At 42.9% G+C, this 16809-nt stretch overlaps 1 protein-coding gene across 1 annotated transcript in view; it reads right to left on the bottom strand.

The window, feature by feature from the left end:
• LOC107733408 (glutamate receptor 3-like) overlaps window positions 1-16809 on the bottom strand; it is a 152008-nt gene that overhangs the window by 5871 nt on the left and 129328 nt on the right. Inside the window, exons 13-15 of the mRNA XM_016545008.1 lie at window positions 15396-15643; window positions 14498-14612; window positions 8844-9091 (exon numbers count right to left, since the gene is read on the bottom strand). Of these exons, the coding sequence (XP_016400494.1) occupies window positions 8846-9091; window positions 14498-14612; window positions 15396-15643 (609 nt within the window). The 3' untranslated portion in view covers window positions 8844-8845. The remainder of the gene's footprint in view (window positions 1-8843; window positions 9092-14497; window positions 14613-15395; window positions 15644-16809) is intronic.

Raw genomic sequence — 16809 nt, 5'->3', positions numbered from 1 at the left:
TTAGCTGAGACTAAAGCAAGTAGTAAGACCGTTTTCAGAGATAGGAGCTTAATATCCACACTCTCCAGAGGTTCAAATGGGGCCCGAGTTAAAGCATTCAGAACCATGGACAAGTCCCATGACGGGACCAGATGCTTAGATACTGGTCTCAAACGCTTCACCCCCTTCATAAAACGGCATATAAGAGGGTGCCGTCCAACTGAGACTCCCTCGAAGCCTACATGACACGCTGAAATAGCAGCCAGGTAAACTTTAATAGTAGAAAACGCTCTCCCATTGTTCATTAAGCTTTGTAAAAAGCAAAGTACATCGCTCACCGCGCACTGAAAAGGAATAACTCCTTTACGAGTACACCAGTCCTCAAACACACGCCATTTAAGACCATACAGTGAGCGCGTTGATGGAGCTCTAGCGCTCTGGATAGTGTTTATAACCTCCTGTGGAAGCCCGAGAACGTATAAATTTAACCCTTCACGGGCCAGACCCAAAGATCGACTCGTTCCGGGTGTGGGTGAAATATCTGTCCCCCCGCTTGCGACAGCAAGTCCCGGCGCAACGGGAGCGGCCAGGGCTCTCCCTGAAGGAGCTGGACAATCTCTGCCAGCCACAGCCTCCCCGGCCAACGAGGGGCTATCAGAAGGAGAGATAATCCGTTTTCTCTTACTCTTTCCAGGGTGGGAGAAATTAGATGGAGGGAATGCGTAAAGCAACACGTTCGGCCACGGGTGCGCCAGCGCATCCACACCCAAAGGCGCATTTTCGTCCCTGAGAGAGAAATACAGCGGACACTTTGCGTTTGCCTGCGAGGCAAAGAGATTTACGGCAGCCTTGCCGTACATCCCCCAAATATGATCCACCACCTGCGGGGTGGAGCACCCATTCTCCGTATAACGGGTTGCCCCTTGACAGGAGATCCGCCCCTACATTCAGGACTCCTGGTACATGCGTCGCGCGCAGCGAGCTGAAGTGCACCGCGCCCCAGACAATCAGTTTGCGCGCTAGATTGTGCAATTGTAACGAACGCGTTCCCCCTTGGCGATTGATATATGCCACCACCGTTGTGTTGTCTGTCCTGACCAGAACATGAAACCCTTCCAAGAATGGGAGAAAATGTTTCAGGGCCAGAAAGACTGCCATCAACTCCAACATATTTATGTGAAGTTTGCGAAGCTGGGGCGTCCAGCGACCGTTTACCGATCTGCCCTGAAAAACAGCCCCCCAGCCCGACAGAGATGCATCCGTTGTCACTACTTTCCTCAGAGACACACCCCCCAAGGGAACCCCTGTCTGGAATAAACAGGGATCTCTCCACTGATGAAGAGCCATCACGCACTCCGCGTGTATTCTCACTCTGCGCCGAGGTGCTGACAAGGACACAGGCGTCTCGCTGCTACCCATTGCTGGAAGTCTCTCATTTTCAGCAAACCTAGCGGGACCACGGACAGCGACGAAGCCATCATGCCCAAAAGGCGGAGACAGGTCCTGAACGATACCAAATTTCCCTTGCGAAACTGGGCCACGCACTGACAAAATGCCATTATCCTCCTTTCCGAGAGCATAGCGCGGTATGCCACAGAGTCTATTCGTAAGCCTGAGCCTAAGCTCCTGAGATGGAATCAGCTGGCTTTTGGCATAGTTGATTCTGAACCCCAGACTCGTTAGATGAGACGTGAGCATCTCTGTGTCCCGTTCCGCGTGCTCCCGCGAGGGAGCGCAAATCAGATAATCGTCCAGATAAGAAGATATTCTGAGCCCCTTGTGTCTCATCGGTGATAACACTGTCTCTATGCACCTGCTGAACATGCGAGGAGCGAGGCTGAGCCCAAATGGAAGAGTAAAAAATTTCTACACTTCGCTCTGAAAGGAAAACCTGAGATATTTCTTGTGCGCAGGATAGATGCTTATATGAAAGTAAGCATCCTTGAGATCGACTGCGGTGAACCAATCGTTCTGACGGATTGTGCGCGTGAGAGCTGCAACTGTGAGCATTTTGAATTTGTACTTCCTCAAATGCTTGTTTAGAGCACGCAGGTCCATTATTGGGCGCAAACCCCCGTCTTTCTTTGGAATTAGAAAATAACGGGAGTAATTGCCTTTCTGAGTTTCCCCCACTGGAACTCGTCTTATAGCTCTTTTCTCTAAGAGGGAGGATATTTCTGCTTCTAACACCCAAGCTAAATCCCCATTTGCTACAGATGCTATGACCCCGTTGAAAGGAGGGGGTTTTACAGCGAACTGAAGCCTGTAACCCTTGGTTACAGTCGCGAGGACCCACGGATGCGCAGAACACTCTCTCCAAGCCTCCTGATAAAGAGCCAGAGGGTTCAGCTGAACAGATTCCATAGATGGCGCCATCTGGTGGACAGAGAGAAAAACTGCCAAGATCTGTGTGACTCAGAGACTGATTTATCTCTTGGTTCATTGTTATTATTTTGTTTTTGTCTCCCTGTGCCCTCGGCATGGAGCCTGGATGCGACAGAGAACTTTTTATTCGCTTTAAACCCAGAGGCTGAAGTGCTTTGTGACAATACACTTGAGAACTTGTTCTTGTACCCATCAGACCACATTTTTTTGGTGACATTGTGTGTTGAGGGGAAGCTGAACTGGCCTGAACACAACTTAGAAGATGTGGAGTTTGGGCGGAAAAATGGTTCTGTGTCTTCGCGGGTGGGGGAACAAATATGGTGGGCTCGGGAGAGGACATCAAAGAGAACCCTAGGTGCTGCCCGTCCCTCCCATGCAGAGATTGCGTCCTAGGTCCTCATCCTGCAGAGATCCCTCCTCTTTTTGTTAGAAGGGTTAGCGGACTTGGACTTTGCAGCTGCAGCCGCGAATGACTGCTTTCCCCATGGTTTAACGTTTGAAGCAGCGGGGGGGCGAGCCGCCTGCTCCGTGCTCTGGGGTTTTGCCGTCCTGGACGCATTCAAAAACCTCCTGTTCTGCGTCGGAGGAACAGGACGCGGGGGAACAGGAGGACACGGCGCTCTTTTACGTGGCAGACAGATGTCAAACGCCTCGCCTTCCTTCTTCTGGAGGTCGCGCCTCTGTCTCATCGCCGCAACGGCTGGGCCGAACAATCCACTCGAATCCACAGGAGCGTCGAGAAAATCTAATCCCTGTCCCCCCCCGACACTCGATAGATTTAGCCACAGCGACCTCTCGCCCGCAACGGCAAGAGCCATGTTCGAGGCGTTTGACATCTGTCTGCCACGTAAAAGAGCGCCGTGTCCTCCTGTTCCCCCGCGTCCTGTTCCTCCGACGCAGAACAGGAGGTTTTTGAATGCGTCCAGGACGGCAAAACCCCAGAGCACGGAGCAGGCGGCTCGCCCCCCCGCTGCTTCAAACGCTAAACCATGGGGAAAGCAGTCATTCGCCGCGGCGGCTGCAAGGTCCAAGTCCGCTAACCCTTCTAACAAAAAGAGGAGGGATCTCTGCAGGATGAGGACCTAGGACGCAATCTCTGCATGGGAGGGACGGGCAGCACCTAGGGTTCTCTTTGATGTCCTCTCCCGAGCCCACCATATTTGTTCCCCCACCCGCGAAGACACAGAACCATTTTTCCGCCCAAACTCCACATCTTCCGCTTCTTCTCGGGTGGGGGAACAGATATGGTGGGCTCGGGAGAGGACATCACAGAGAACCCTAGGTGCTGCCTGTCCCTACCATGCAGAGATTGCATCCTAGGTATCCCTCCTCTTTTTGTTGGAAGGGTTAGCGGACTTGGACTTTGCAGCCGAATGACTATTTTCCCCATGGTTTAGCGTTTGAAGCCGCGGGGAGGTGAGCCGCCTGCTCTGTGCTCTGGGATTTTGCAGTCCTGGACGCATTCAAAAACCTTCTGTTCTGCGTCGGAGGAACAGGACGCGGGGGAACAGGAGGCCGTGGTGCTCTTTTACATGTCAAACGCCTCGCCTTCCTTCTTCTGGAGGTCGCACCTCTGTCTCATCGCCGCAACGGCTGGGCCGAACAATCCACTCGAATCCACAGGAGCGTCGAGAAAATCTAATTTCTCCCTGTCCCCGACACTCGATAGATTTAGCCACAGCGACCTCTCGCCCGCATCGGCAAGAGCCATGGTACGGCCTCAGCTTTGCACCACGCCACGTGAGGTGTGCAGATTGAGATCCGTTATGTTGCCGATCTCCTCCCAGACCACCGGGTTTGGATTGCCGGCATCCAGCTGAGTGCCCAGCTCCTCCAGCAACTCGGCTTGATAGGCGGTCAACAATGAAGTGACGTCAAGTGCCCGCACCGCCAATGCTGAGGATTTATAAATTTTTTGGTACATGGAAGCGGTGAAGCGTTCCATTTTCCCAGGGAGGGAGGGACTAGCAGATGAGAGAGTGGTTCGCCTGTTTGGATGCAGGTGGTGAGCCACTGACTGCTCGACCGTGGGAGGTTAGAGAGTCCAAGCCCTTCCATTTCACTCACATCGAGCGACGAGTATCCCTTGACGGGCACACGATGAGAAAAGGGTTTGTCCAACGATCGCTTCATCTCTGCTACACACGCCGGCAAAGCGGGAAGCAGTTATTTCGCCGGTGGAAGGTGAGAAGGAAGCCTTTTCCCATCATAGATGTCACGTTTAACTCCCAGATCCCCAGGAGTTACGGGCGAAGCGATGCCAAGCTTAGCTGCCGCATGCTTACAAACTTCCACTAGGTCACAATCTACCACCGTCGATGCCACGTCGGCGCTTTGCACGCTCACGGGCCTAGACGCATGTGCTGCAGACAGGATAGCATCATCCTCCTCATCATCTGGCTCATTTCGGAGAAGGTGAGCTAACATCTCATCCTCCTCCTCGTCTCTCTCCACATCGCCTTCCACAAGCAGCTGCTGGTCGAAAAGCGGCATAAACTCAGGATACTCTGAATCCATAATATTCCCCCACGAAGAAAGATTCCGTGGGGGAGAGGGTTGGACCACCTTTGTCGAAGGAGGGACAGAATATAGAACCGTATCGTCTTTAGAAGAATGCAGCCACCCGAAGCCTTCTTTCCAAGATCCTGGCTGGCATTACACGACAGTGCGCGCAACTCTCCACATCAGCCAGTGCGACCTGAGCATGCTTAACACCCATGCACGCGATACACATTGGATGCGAATCCCTGCCCGAGATCATAAATCCACAAGCTGCCGGACACGAGCACGAAGGGACATCCTTCCCTTTCTCCGCTGCGACCTTGAACACCGACATGGTGAGTAGAATAATCTTAGCTCGCCTTAACGCGTTAGCTCGAAAAAATTCCGTAACGAGCAGAGAATCCACAACAGATTTTAACTGCACTGCGTTCTGCAACGTCTACCTTGATGGTATGTTTGTGAACTGAAGCACCGCAGAACAGGTGCTGAAGGAAAGTCTTTACGGGGAAGAGAACAAGAATGCCGTTTTCGGAGATCACAGCCATATATATAGGGAGGGGATGGGCTCCTTGTCATGAGCTGTGATTGGTCCATCCTTCGGACAGACGTGGTGTAATTGGTGCTTCCATAGTCTATCACGCCTGGGGTGTTTCCCATAGTGAGATACCGAGCGATTGTTTGAAAGAGAACCCATAATTAGATTTAAAACACTTCAGCTATCAAAGCAAAAGGGGGGAATGGCACTGCCTTGCTTGCGAGATTACTATTATGCTACCCAGATTAGACCTTTAGTGTGTTTATGTAATCCGGTATATCAATCTAGATGGAAGAAAATAGAAAGTGTCATACCTCAAGGTGTCCCAGTTCAGGCAGCATTGGGAGATGTTGGACTGATAAGTATATTACTAACTATAGATAATACTTGGTTAAATGTATCCTTAAACGTTTGGAAGAAAGTAGTGAAATTTGGCAATTTGAAAGATTCCATGGTATTGCTGCGCTGGTGTGCCTATGACACTGAGTTTGTTCCCAACAAAAGAGATAACAGGTTTAAAAGATGGACGGCTAAAGGCTTAACTGCCTATTGGACATTTATGAATAAGGGGAAACTTCAGAGCTTTCAGATGCTTAAAGAAAATCATGGGCTACAGAACCAAGACTTTTATAGGTATCTCCAATTGCGTCATTATTTAGAGCATGCAATAGGAAAAGTATTAAGTAAAGTTGAAGTAGAAAATGGGTTACTAAAAGTTTTTTTTCTAGCCTATCAATTTAGATTTCTGTAAAAATGTCATCTCAAAGTTGTATAGTGGGCTACAACAAGTTAAGCGGGTAGACACATTATATATAAAGGAGAGATGGGAGCGGGAAGGCAACCTGAGTATTTCGGTAGAGGAGTGGGAAAGAGTATGTGAGTCACAATGGATAACTACGCACTCTTTGTTCTGGAGAGAGTTTGCGTGGAAGGGTGTTGCTAGGTTTTTCTCCACACCTGCTCAGATTAAGCAACAGTCATACAGATCCAAATGTTGGCGAAGGTGTGGAGTTGACAAGGCAAATCATTTCCACATTTTCTGGAGCTGCCTTTCTATTAATATTGGTATGAGATACATAAATGTCTAGAAGTTATTTTTAAGATTCAAATTCCCTTCAGTTTTGAGATGATGTACCTGGGTTTGAGTTCCAGTGATTTTCCAAGTTCAGAATCCTAACGATAGCAAGAAAGAATGCAATTACAAGAAAGTGGCTACAACCAACTCCACCAACTCTTGAAGACTGGGTGTACATGATATTTCTTTCAATGGAGAAGCTAACCTATGCTTTAAGACTCAAGTCTCAGTTGTTTTCAGTACTATGGAGAGATTGGATTGAGTATATATCCCATATACAATCAGATTTTGTTTAACTGAATAAAATAAAGACAGTCACTACTAAGTTTGCGGGGAGTTTGTTTGGTGTTGGTTGGGTGGGTGTACTTATTGCAATTATTATTATTTTTACTTATTTATTTTTTATTTATTTTATTTAATTTTTTTGCATTTTATTATTGTTTTCATACAGGGAATGTATAAGACTCATCTATGTCAAATGTATAAAATATATTCCTTTTGCTTCAAGTGTTCAATACTTTAATGTATAAAAATAATGTGTAATAATATATTTTTTGGTGTGTGATTATTTAAAAGTCATACATCGATACATGTTTGTATTTCCCTATTGTGAATATATAAATTAATAAAAAAATTAAGTTAAAAAAATGGTAAACTATACAATTCTGTTAAAAAGTTTGGGATCAGTTAGATTTTTTTCCCCCCCAAAAAAGGCATTCAATAAAAATTGACTAGTGACTTTTCATTGTTGCAAACTTTCACTTCTAATAAATGCTGTTCTTTTGAACTTTCTATTAATCAAATAACCCAGGGGGATATATATATATATATATAAATATATATATATATATATAGAATCATGGTTTCCACAAAAATATTAAGCAGTACAACTCTTTGAACATTGATATTAAGAGATGTTTATTGAACACCAAATCAACATATTTCTAATATTCAGAGTAATATTAGAGTAATGGCTGCTGAAAATTCAACTTCACTTCACAGGAATAAATTACATTTTAAAATATGTTAATAGTAAATTGTAATAATTCACAATATTACAAATTTTTATCTGCATTTTGATTAAATAAATGCAGCCTTTGTGAGCACAAGAGCCTTCTTTAAAAAACAGTCAGTATAGTTTACATATATATATATACAGTGCTTAACAAATTTATTAGACCACCAGCACCCAAAACAGTATTGGTGATTACCAAAATTATTTTTTTATGTTTCTATAATGGTTAAACCACCTGTATTTGTAAGCTGTTTAGTCACAATAGCGTTTCTAATGCTAAAATATTATTGTTGTTATCTATACATTTTTTAATTTACTGCTAACCTGAATTTATAAGTAAAACTACATACATATATACACAGGAAATTAACATTCTTAGAATTGACAAGACAGTTGACCCTGAGAGGTCAGCTAAATATCTACAGCGGATCTAAAATATTCATAATTAATTATAACTAGTTATGATTAATTATTCATATTTCCCATGAGCTGATTCGCTACAGTATGTATGTTTCCCCCACACCACGAAGCAAAACCTAGAAGCTCTGAAATTAGCTTTGTGTTCTGTACACAATTTTCTCTCTCTCTCGATCTCAGAGTGAAATATGACCTAAATCTGTTTCACAGAGATTCACAAATGAATGTGAAAAAAACTGCCCAAATATGTTGTGATTTGATATAATTCAATACTTTAGAAGATAATAACAACAGGTCTGTTTATCCAGTCTTCGTCTGTCCTATTTCTACTGTATTGGTTTGGTTTTCCAAATATTTTCTCTGGGCCAAATGATACACATGTAGAACATGGATATCTCTGACTGTTTTCTGCCCAAGTACAAATATTAACAGAATGTGTTTTCCATAGCATTCCGTAGCACAATCTGACTGATGCAACTGTTTGAAAACAAGCCAGCGTTTGGAAAAAATCAGCCGGAACGCTGCTGCACTTCTCCACTGATTTGATTATCTGGAATTAATGACAAACACAATCTCCGGCTTTGGCGCGCGCGCACGCACACACACACACACACACACACACACACACATGTCTGGTCAGCTATCCTTGTGGGGACTCTCCATAGGCGTAATGGTTTTTCTACTGTACAGACCGTATATTCTATTGCCCTTCACCAACCCTACCCCTAAACCTACCCCTCACAGGAAACTTTGTGCATTTTTAGATTTTCAAAAAACTTCATTCTGTGTGATTTATTAGCTTGTTTACCCATGGGGACCTCAATTTAGGTCCCCACCGTGACACGAGTCCCCATGAGTCTGTGTGTATTCAGGTTTAAGTCCCCACCAGAATAGAAAAACAGGTACACACACACACACACACACAGAGTCATTACCGTTAGATCTTAACGCTCTCTGTTCCGTACACGTTGTATCCTTCTCGGTACGTGGCAAAGTTTTGGGTGTTGGCTGGCGGGGCTGGCTTATAGTTTGGGGTGTTCTTTTCAAGTTTCAACCGTTTGGCTTCTGCACGTGACTTGTAACAGAACTCTATCAAAGCCACCATCATGGCCAGCCCTAGTCCACCAACCAGAATATAGAAGACACCAGCAACATTGCTCAGGCTCAGTGCACTTGTCTTGTCCTAAGAGAAGCGAGGGACATAGTTAGCATATCTTACAGTGGCAATCCTGACACAAAACACACTATACAGTACAACTCCTCTCATGTTCTATCAAGCAGCACTACTGGCTATAAATTACATTTCTACTGCTACCAGAGGAATCTAGATTCCAATGGAGAGATTAAGCCAAAATATCCATCTGTGTCTAGACGTCTAGCTCAATGTCATTTAAAGACAAATGAGTCAATTAGGACCATAACTGGTGAATGTAGATGGTTTCTCTAACCTGCTCTTCTCATTGGCTTCTTCATGTATCTGAGGAAGCTGGTCAGTTACGTACAGGTCAGACCTCTGACTTAATAACCTTACTTTAAACAACTGCCTTTCCATCCTTTAACCTTCAAATTCATATTTTGACATATTTTCTACACCAGAGTACTGAATTTAAGAATCAGAATGAACCATTCTGCTGCAGTTTACCCCCCAAACTTGTCCATTAAAAATTTGTCCATTAGTATTACACTTTTTGCCGTTTTTATCGAGCTCGTTTTACACTGCTGCATTTTTACCGTTCAGTTCTGTCTGTTACTACAAACGAACTATCGCCTTCACGTCACTAGGCGACCTTCGCTCGTCTAATGAAACTTACGTCGAAACTCTTTGTCATGATGAGAAATGACGTTCATGGAGGTTCAATAAACAAACAGGCCTTTTTTCTTGTGGAAAAGACAAATAAGTAACAACACTAATACATCAAATTTTAAATTCGAAGTTTGGTGAGTAAGAACTGCAGCATAATGGTTATTGAGTCAAGTGAAAATAAGCAAGAAAGACAATTGGTATACAGGAATGAATCTAATCAGACGATCAATTTGCACTTTTAACTAATTCCCCATTAGATTTATCATTACGGCTTTATTTGAGGGCATTCACTGGAAGAACTACTAGAATAAACAACAACAGAAAGATATGTCTCATAAGCACCCCTTAGCTGAGCATTGGAAATGATGGGGAATCGTGCAAAACGCTAGGCCACGCGTCATTATTGTTTCCTTATGTGTGGCCGCAAGTCATTAATTCTACTATAATACATGAGTTAAATCAAGATATTGACTATTGGTTTGTTCCTTGCATATGAACAATATGTCAAAATGCACTTTTTGGAATCAGTACAAAAGACCTGCAGCGACTGACCTTACTTCCCGAGTCCTTGGTTCCACATTCACCCTTATCGTACCACCATTTGTTTTTCAGCTTGGCTAAGATGCCTTGTTCACTGAGTTTCAATACTGCAAGGTTTACAGGAGTTCTTCACGTGGGAAATAACATAAATAACATTATATTATGTTATTTTATGTTATTCAAGTCTTAACTACTTCATACTTTACAAAGCGATAAAGCAGGGCTCCTGGCCATTATCAACACACATGTGGCAGGCATTCTGACTAGTACCTTCCATTCACCAGGGATAAGCTAGTGTGCCAGGACCTACCCGTATCGCTTTGAGTAATCGGCATACACTGTTAAGAGAAGAACGGGCAGGTTTCTGCGTGGCTATAAAAGCAGAGAAGCGTCTTGGTTAATTTGAGCATCTGAGAATGTGGATCTCCACATGAACCCTCGACTGACTGACAGACCAACGAAAATTACCAGTAGTATTTTGCTCAGGCTGAGGAGAGCTGGCGTTAGGACTCTGTGAACGGATTACAGGCGGAGAGTACAGAGAAACCAAACAGGCAAACACACTTACAAAAGTAAACAAGACCGTACACAGATGAGTCAAAGCATTTGCAAAGTAAAACCGTGTTACCTGGGTGCCAGAGTTAACCGAACCGGTGCCTAGCCATGCTACGTCAGAGGCTAGTCTTGCTAATCAGTAGCTGCGGGGACTATAAATGACATTAGCATTAGCGGCTAACAAAAAATTAAAGTCAACATGAAATTAAAATTGATCCTATTTATTTTCTTAATACACATGCATGCCTTATTATGCACAGTTTTCCAAATAAAACCAGCATATGCTGGTTAGGTATGTTTTGAAGCATGGCTGCTGGTTTGAGCTGGTTTAAGCTGGTCCTTAGCTGGTCCTGAGCAGGAGCTAGTTGCTTTTGACCAGCTCATGACCAGCTAAGGACCAGCTTAAACTAACTCAAACCAGCAGCCATGCTTCAAAACATACGTTTTAAATAAAGATGACTGGAATATGTTTTACAGAAAAACACTATTTTAGTCTGTCTACTTCAAAAGTTAACGTTTAATTCAGCGCGTTGACTGCCATTATCTTGTAATTGTTTGTGACATTTACTAGCAATTTCTGTCTCAAAGCAAATCACTACACTATGTTTGCAGTTTCTCAATTCTCAGCATTTTTCCATGATATGCATTCAGTTCTTGTTAAATGAAATAAAGTCCTACTTTTTCCTTGTAAAATATCACATTTAACTGCAAGTCACATATGTTGTTGTTATCATTTCATGTTGACTTTTTTGCTAGAGAACGACATTTTTTCTAGAACGTAATGTAAACCTCTAAAACTGAATTCTGTTTTGTGTAACCGAAAGTCATGCCATCACTCGTGTAGACATAATTAGTCACTTAAATGTTCTTTACGTTTCTCATAGCTGCTGCTGATTTAGCTATGTGGTCCTAACATTTCGTTTAGCTTGGGGAGAGACATTGATTAACAATGCAATTATCCTCAGAGCGTTTGGAGCGACTGGAGTGGGAAAGCTATCAGCAGCGAGGATGGCAGCGGGCTGCCAGGGGCCGAGAGGAGAACGGGTTGTGTGACTCAAGATGTCGGTTTGTCGCAGGTGGCTTAATGTGGATTTCTCTCCTGTTTTTCTCTCTTTTTGTTGTGTTTTTCCACAGCTGGCTGTGCGGGTGGGTCCAGACGTGCCACTGCAGCCTCGCTGCATTAGATCATTAGAGCTAGCCCATCCACTGCGTGTCGACTAATGGGGGCTTCAAATCACTGCAAACTGCAAAAACAGAGAGCTGGAACAAAGAGGTGATTATGAAAGCTCACATAACCTTTCACCTTCATCCACAGGCAGGGGGCACAATGCTTTTGTTTGTACTGAAAAACCTGCTCCCTAACAACTAGTAAAGACGTTATTAGAGAGGCCCCACTTTCAGGAAATAGGAAACTATGGAAAAGAAATGACAATTAAAGTCAACGTGAAATCAAAACTGGCCTTATGTTTTGTCTATATACACATTTCTGGTTCATTAGTGCACGTTATTCTGAAAAAAAAAGTAATCTTTGATCAAAATATAATGACTTGCTCCTCCTCAGAAACAGTTTTTGCCTTTGATTGATGTCACCTAGGCCATACTAGCTTTGTGGGCATTTTTATGCCTTTTTCCAACCCAGGCTCATTGGAAAAAATGTTGCTTATGGTGACTTTTTATGATTACGTTGCTTCTTGCACGTTTTGCGACACTTTTATAGTGAAATGTCCAGAGGGTGGCGATAAAACGTTCAGGTTTATCCAAAACAGATGAGCGTGAGTCTGGCAACGTTTTACAACAACAATGGTTGATGTACGTATCAGAAGCAAAACATCTGCTGAATGGCGCTAAAAGGTTAAAGTTCTAACGTGTTTACAATTAATGAACAACTTACACTAAACCCGAACCTGATACTGATACAGTCTGATACTGTATTAGTTTATGAATCATGCACTTTTTTATGTCATAACTTAGTATTGTGCATGAAAAACAAATCTAACCCATAATCATAATTTGTGTGAAAATGAATAAAAGTTGGTGTTTTATTGCTACTAGTATTCATTTCAGCTGCAGTGAATTGTATGTATAGGTACATTTTTGGAGGCATGTTATTTCATTAAGCCTGGGTTGCCTTTTTGTCATCTAGGTGATTTCTAAAACCTTAGTATGCAACAGGCAGTGCAGTAATTTAACTCTAGTTAATTAATACAAATTATAATAGCAATAAAAGCAAATATCTTGCATCTTTGTATTCTTATTGAACAATCAACATCAATCATCACACAATTTCACCCAGAAATGTCACATTACGGAATTACAATGGGTTGCGAATGCCATTTCAAGTTGACTTTAAATCAATTGAAAAATCTTTTCCAAAAATGAGATTAAAAAACCTATTCCAGCACAGTATATTTTAAGTGGTGAGAAAGCTAGGTTTTAAAATCCTAAATGTTATGCAAATGCACACTGAAGTATTATGGTGGAGCGCAAGCAATTTCAGTTAAATTGAAATGCTTTTAGTGGTTTCATAAATCCTTTTACATGTCGAGAAAATGTATGCTATATTTTGCATTTATTATACAAACTACATCCGTGCTCTACTTCGGCAAACTCTGAAAGTCCTGAAAATGAGGCTTTTAATGTTGTACAATTTCAAGTCTGGGACACACACGAAAAAGCACTGTTAGCCCTCCTCATGTGTGTCCTCATTTTAACCATTATTCTCAAAACAAACAACAAGAACAGTTCCATATAAAAGTGATTTTGCCCTTCTGAATGCTGTGAATTGAACTGGAAAGTCTAAGGGTAGCACATCAGTTAATCTTCACCTCCACATGAGTACAAAATAAGGGCTGGACTGGGCCCAACACATCCCACATATGCCCTGCTGAGTGGGATAACATCGGCCTAGTGGAGGGAGGACAAATAGCCAGGATCAAATGAAGCGATGGATTTCTGATCCTGTGTTCAGATTGGTTTGGAGATGGGAATGCTCATGTATGTGTGCTATTCTTAGCCCTCAAGCCTCAGATCCCACTGTTTGTGTCAGTGTTTTACCAGTCCTGATCTGCGCTGTCTATTAGTCCTGTCAGACATGAAAGTTCTTGAATGTTACAATGATTTGTCCTCACATACTTCCCCTAAAAAGTGTACCACTAAAAACATTGCTCTGATTTCTGATTAGGCGGACTTTACACTTTTCCCCTTTAACCTCTGGCATAAATGGTGAAAACTGTAAGAAGACTATGTTACCGTTCGTGGACAGCTGCCTAGCAGAAGCAAAGCGAGAAGGCAATCTCGAGTCTCTCTTTACTGTCTGCCAGGCGGATGTTTTCTCCGATTCCTAAAACACGAACAGTTCACCAGTCTTCAGCGCTAATATCGCTAATGAACTAGCGCAGCTCCAGCTGCTAACCAAACAGCATCGCTAACGCCTGTGTGCGAACGCTACGCTAAAGTGAAGTGTGTAAAATAAAACTAAGTGACTTCTCCTCAGTAGGACAAAATCATACTGGTCATTTTCTCTCCTCTGTTAGCCAAGTCAGGGTTCTGGTTTTGCTCTCAGATATTGTGGGATCACTGAAAGGATGCATGTTTTTTTTGTTGGTCGTTTGGTTTGGCTCGGTTCAGGGATAACAGGCTTGCCGATTACTCTGTGCTATGGTACCCGATTTCGGTGACATTGAGGCTGACCTTGGAGTCACCTCCCCCGCTGCCGCACTCTCCCTTGTCGTACCACCATTTGTTTTTCAATTTGTCCAACAGGCCTTGCTCATTCAGTTTTAAAACTGCCAGGTTAACAGCATTTCTTGAAACAATAAAACATAACTTGTAAGAAAATGCACAGGTCTGTGAGCAATCTACTGCATTAGCATAGTAGTAGTAATGGTAACGTTACTGAATACGGTGAGCTACTACTACTGAGAGTCAATTATAGCAGTAATCAGAATGGTTGAAAGAGCACAATTTGGTTAAGAATTTCAAGACTATGAAGGTAAGAGACGCTCAGAGCAAAGAAAGTGTTAAATATTCAAGGTGGCATGGAGGGTTACGCTGTTTCAAACTGAAGTGTGCGGGATGGGGACATTGTCATTGAGAAGAAAAGTAACAACAACAAACATCATGCAATTAACATTCGTCACAAGTGACAGCGCAGCTTTTACAAGCTAAATTGAAAAACCGTTGAACTGTTAAATTAAAAGTGACAACACGACAGTCAGGAAGGACAGGCACACGAGACAGCGAGAGAAAGATCGAAGGACAAAAAAGACAGAAGAGAGACGGGAAGGGAGGCAGACACACACACACACAAATGTGAAATGATTGATTAAATTAGCCACTGATAAGTCTCGAAATGATAAAAATCTGGAAAAGAAGACAAACATTTAAAGAAGAGACAACTGATCAGAAGCATCATTGTGAATCAAATAACATTCATAATGCATTATACCATTACCTCTTTGTCGTAACAGGGGGATTGGGGGAGGGAGGGAGGGAGGTAGGGAGGGGATGAGGAAATGACAACACAGGACATCAGGGTAGGTGGAATACTATAACAACATGGAGAATATTGTTATATTATTCCACCCACCTTAATGCTGAGCCTTTGGGGGTCGCCACACCATAGCCCTTAGAGTCCAGATTGCCGCCCACTTTCATGGTGTCGCAGGGCTTCCTCTGCTCAATGTATTCGTTCATGGTGGATTCGAGAAGAAAGGCGAATTTGCCCTTCGACTTTCGTACCCGTGCCACCCCGTCGGGCGTGGTCTTGGCGAAGACGGAGGGCTCGGCCGATTTCATGTACGACCACATTTTTTCATACACTGCTATTTTTGAACGCTGTGCAAAGGAGACAAGAAAAACAGACATACGGCCGTATATCATTATCCAAGAAGTGCACAAAGATTGCATTTACACATGTCTTATATAACTTAATAATTGATAATAAACATAACAACGATACAGAATTACAGACATCGTGTATTTAGTTCACAATAGGATTGCAGAGTATGAGATACACTGACTAGTTGATTAGTTCTACCACTGTTGGGGAAAGTTACTTTTAAAAGTAATGCTTTACAATATTGCGTTATTCCATAACAAAAACAAAAAAAAAACTAATTGTGTTTTAGTTACTAGTTTTGTTCGCTTGGCTGTTTCCTTATAAAAGTCCAGAAATTTGTCAAGTTTTTCGTCAGGTGACTTTATTAATTATATGATGTCATTACGTTGCTGTCTTGCCGCCAGCCAATCGCTGCATTGCTGATCGTTGTTTCGAGTATCGATACAGAGCCCCTTTTAAAACTACCCTTAGAAGCCGAAGTCGTTGCTGAAACTGGGAAACATAGGAGTAATTAATTTCACTATATCAAATCTTTTAAGTTGTGCCTCAGGACAGACAAGTATTATGAGAGAAATTCTTAGTTATCTGAAGATAACAGGATTAGAAAGTAGAATTTAAATTTCATAATACTACCGGTTGGTTTATTTATTTATGGAATTTTATTTAATTTTTTTCTCTTTCCCTCTTTCCCGTTAATGCTTCACACTCCAGTCCAGTTGGTGGTGGTAATACACCATAAGTTGGCTTGTCAACCGCCATGAAATCATACAAGAAGACGACGACGTTGCTGTCTTGCCGCCAGCCAATCGCTGCATTGCTGATCGTGGTTTCGAGTATCGATACATAGCCCCTTTTAAACCAACCCATGAACACGCAATTATCTCAGATAACTCAATCCAGCCATACTAATCATCAACAACAGGTGCGTTCGAAGAACCGAATTAGCCAGATCCTGATTAGCGCGATGCTATCATCTTGGATGTGACATTTCATATCTTGGATGTGACATTTCATATCTTGGATGTGACATTTCATCTCGGATGTAATAAGCGACGTACGAAGAACGGGCCCCTGGGCTGGGCTTGCTTATTTATAAAAAAAATTAATAAAAAAAATTACACACACACACACACACATATATATATATATATATATATATTTT

The sequence above is a fragment of the Sinocyclocheilus rhinocerous genome, unplaced genomic scaffold (genome assembly GCF_001515625.1).
Source record: "Sinocyclocheilus rhinocerous isolate Xijiao unplaced genomic scaffold, SAMN03320098_v1.1 scaffold460, whole genome shotgun sequence".
Taxonomy (NCBI): Eukaryota; Metazoa; Chordata; class Actinopteri; order Cypriniformes; family Cyprinidae; genus Sinocyclocheilus; species Sinocyclocheilus rhinocerous.
This window is presented reverse-complemented; position numbering and strand designations above follow the sequence as displayed.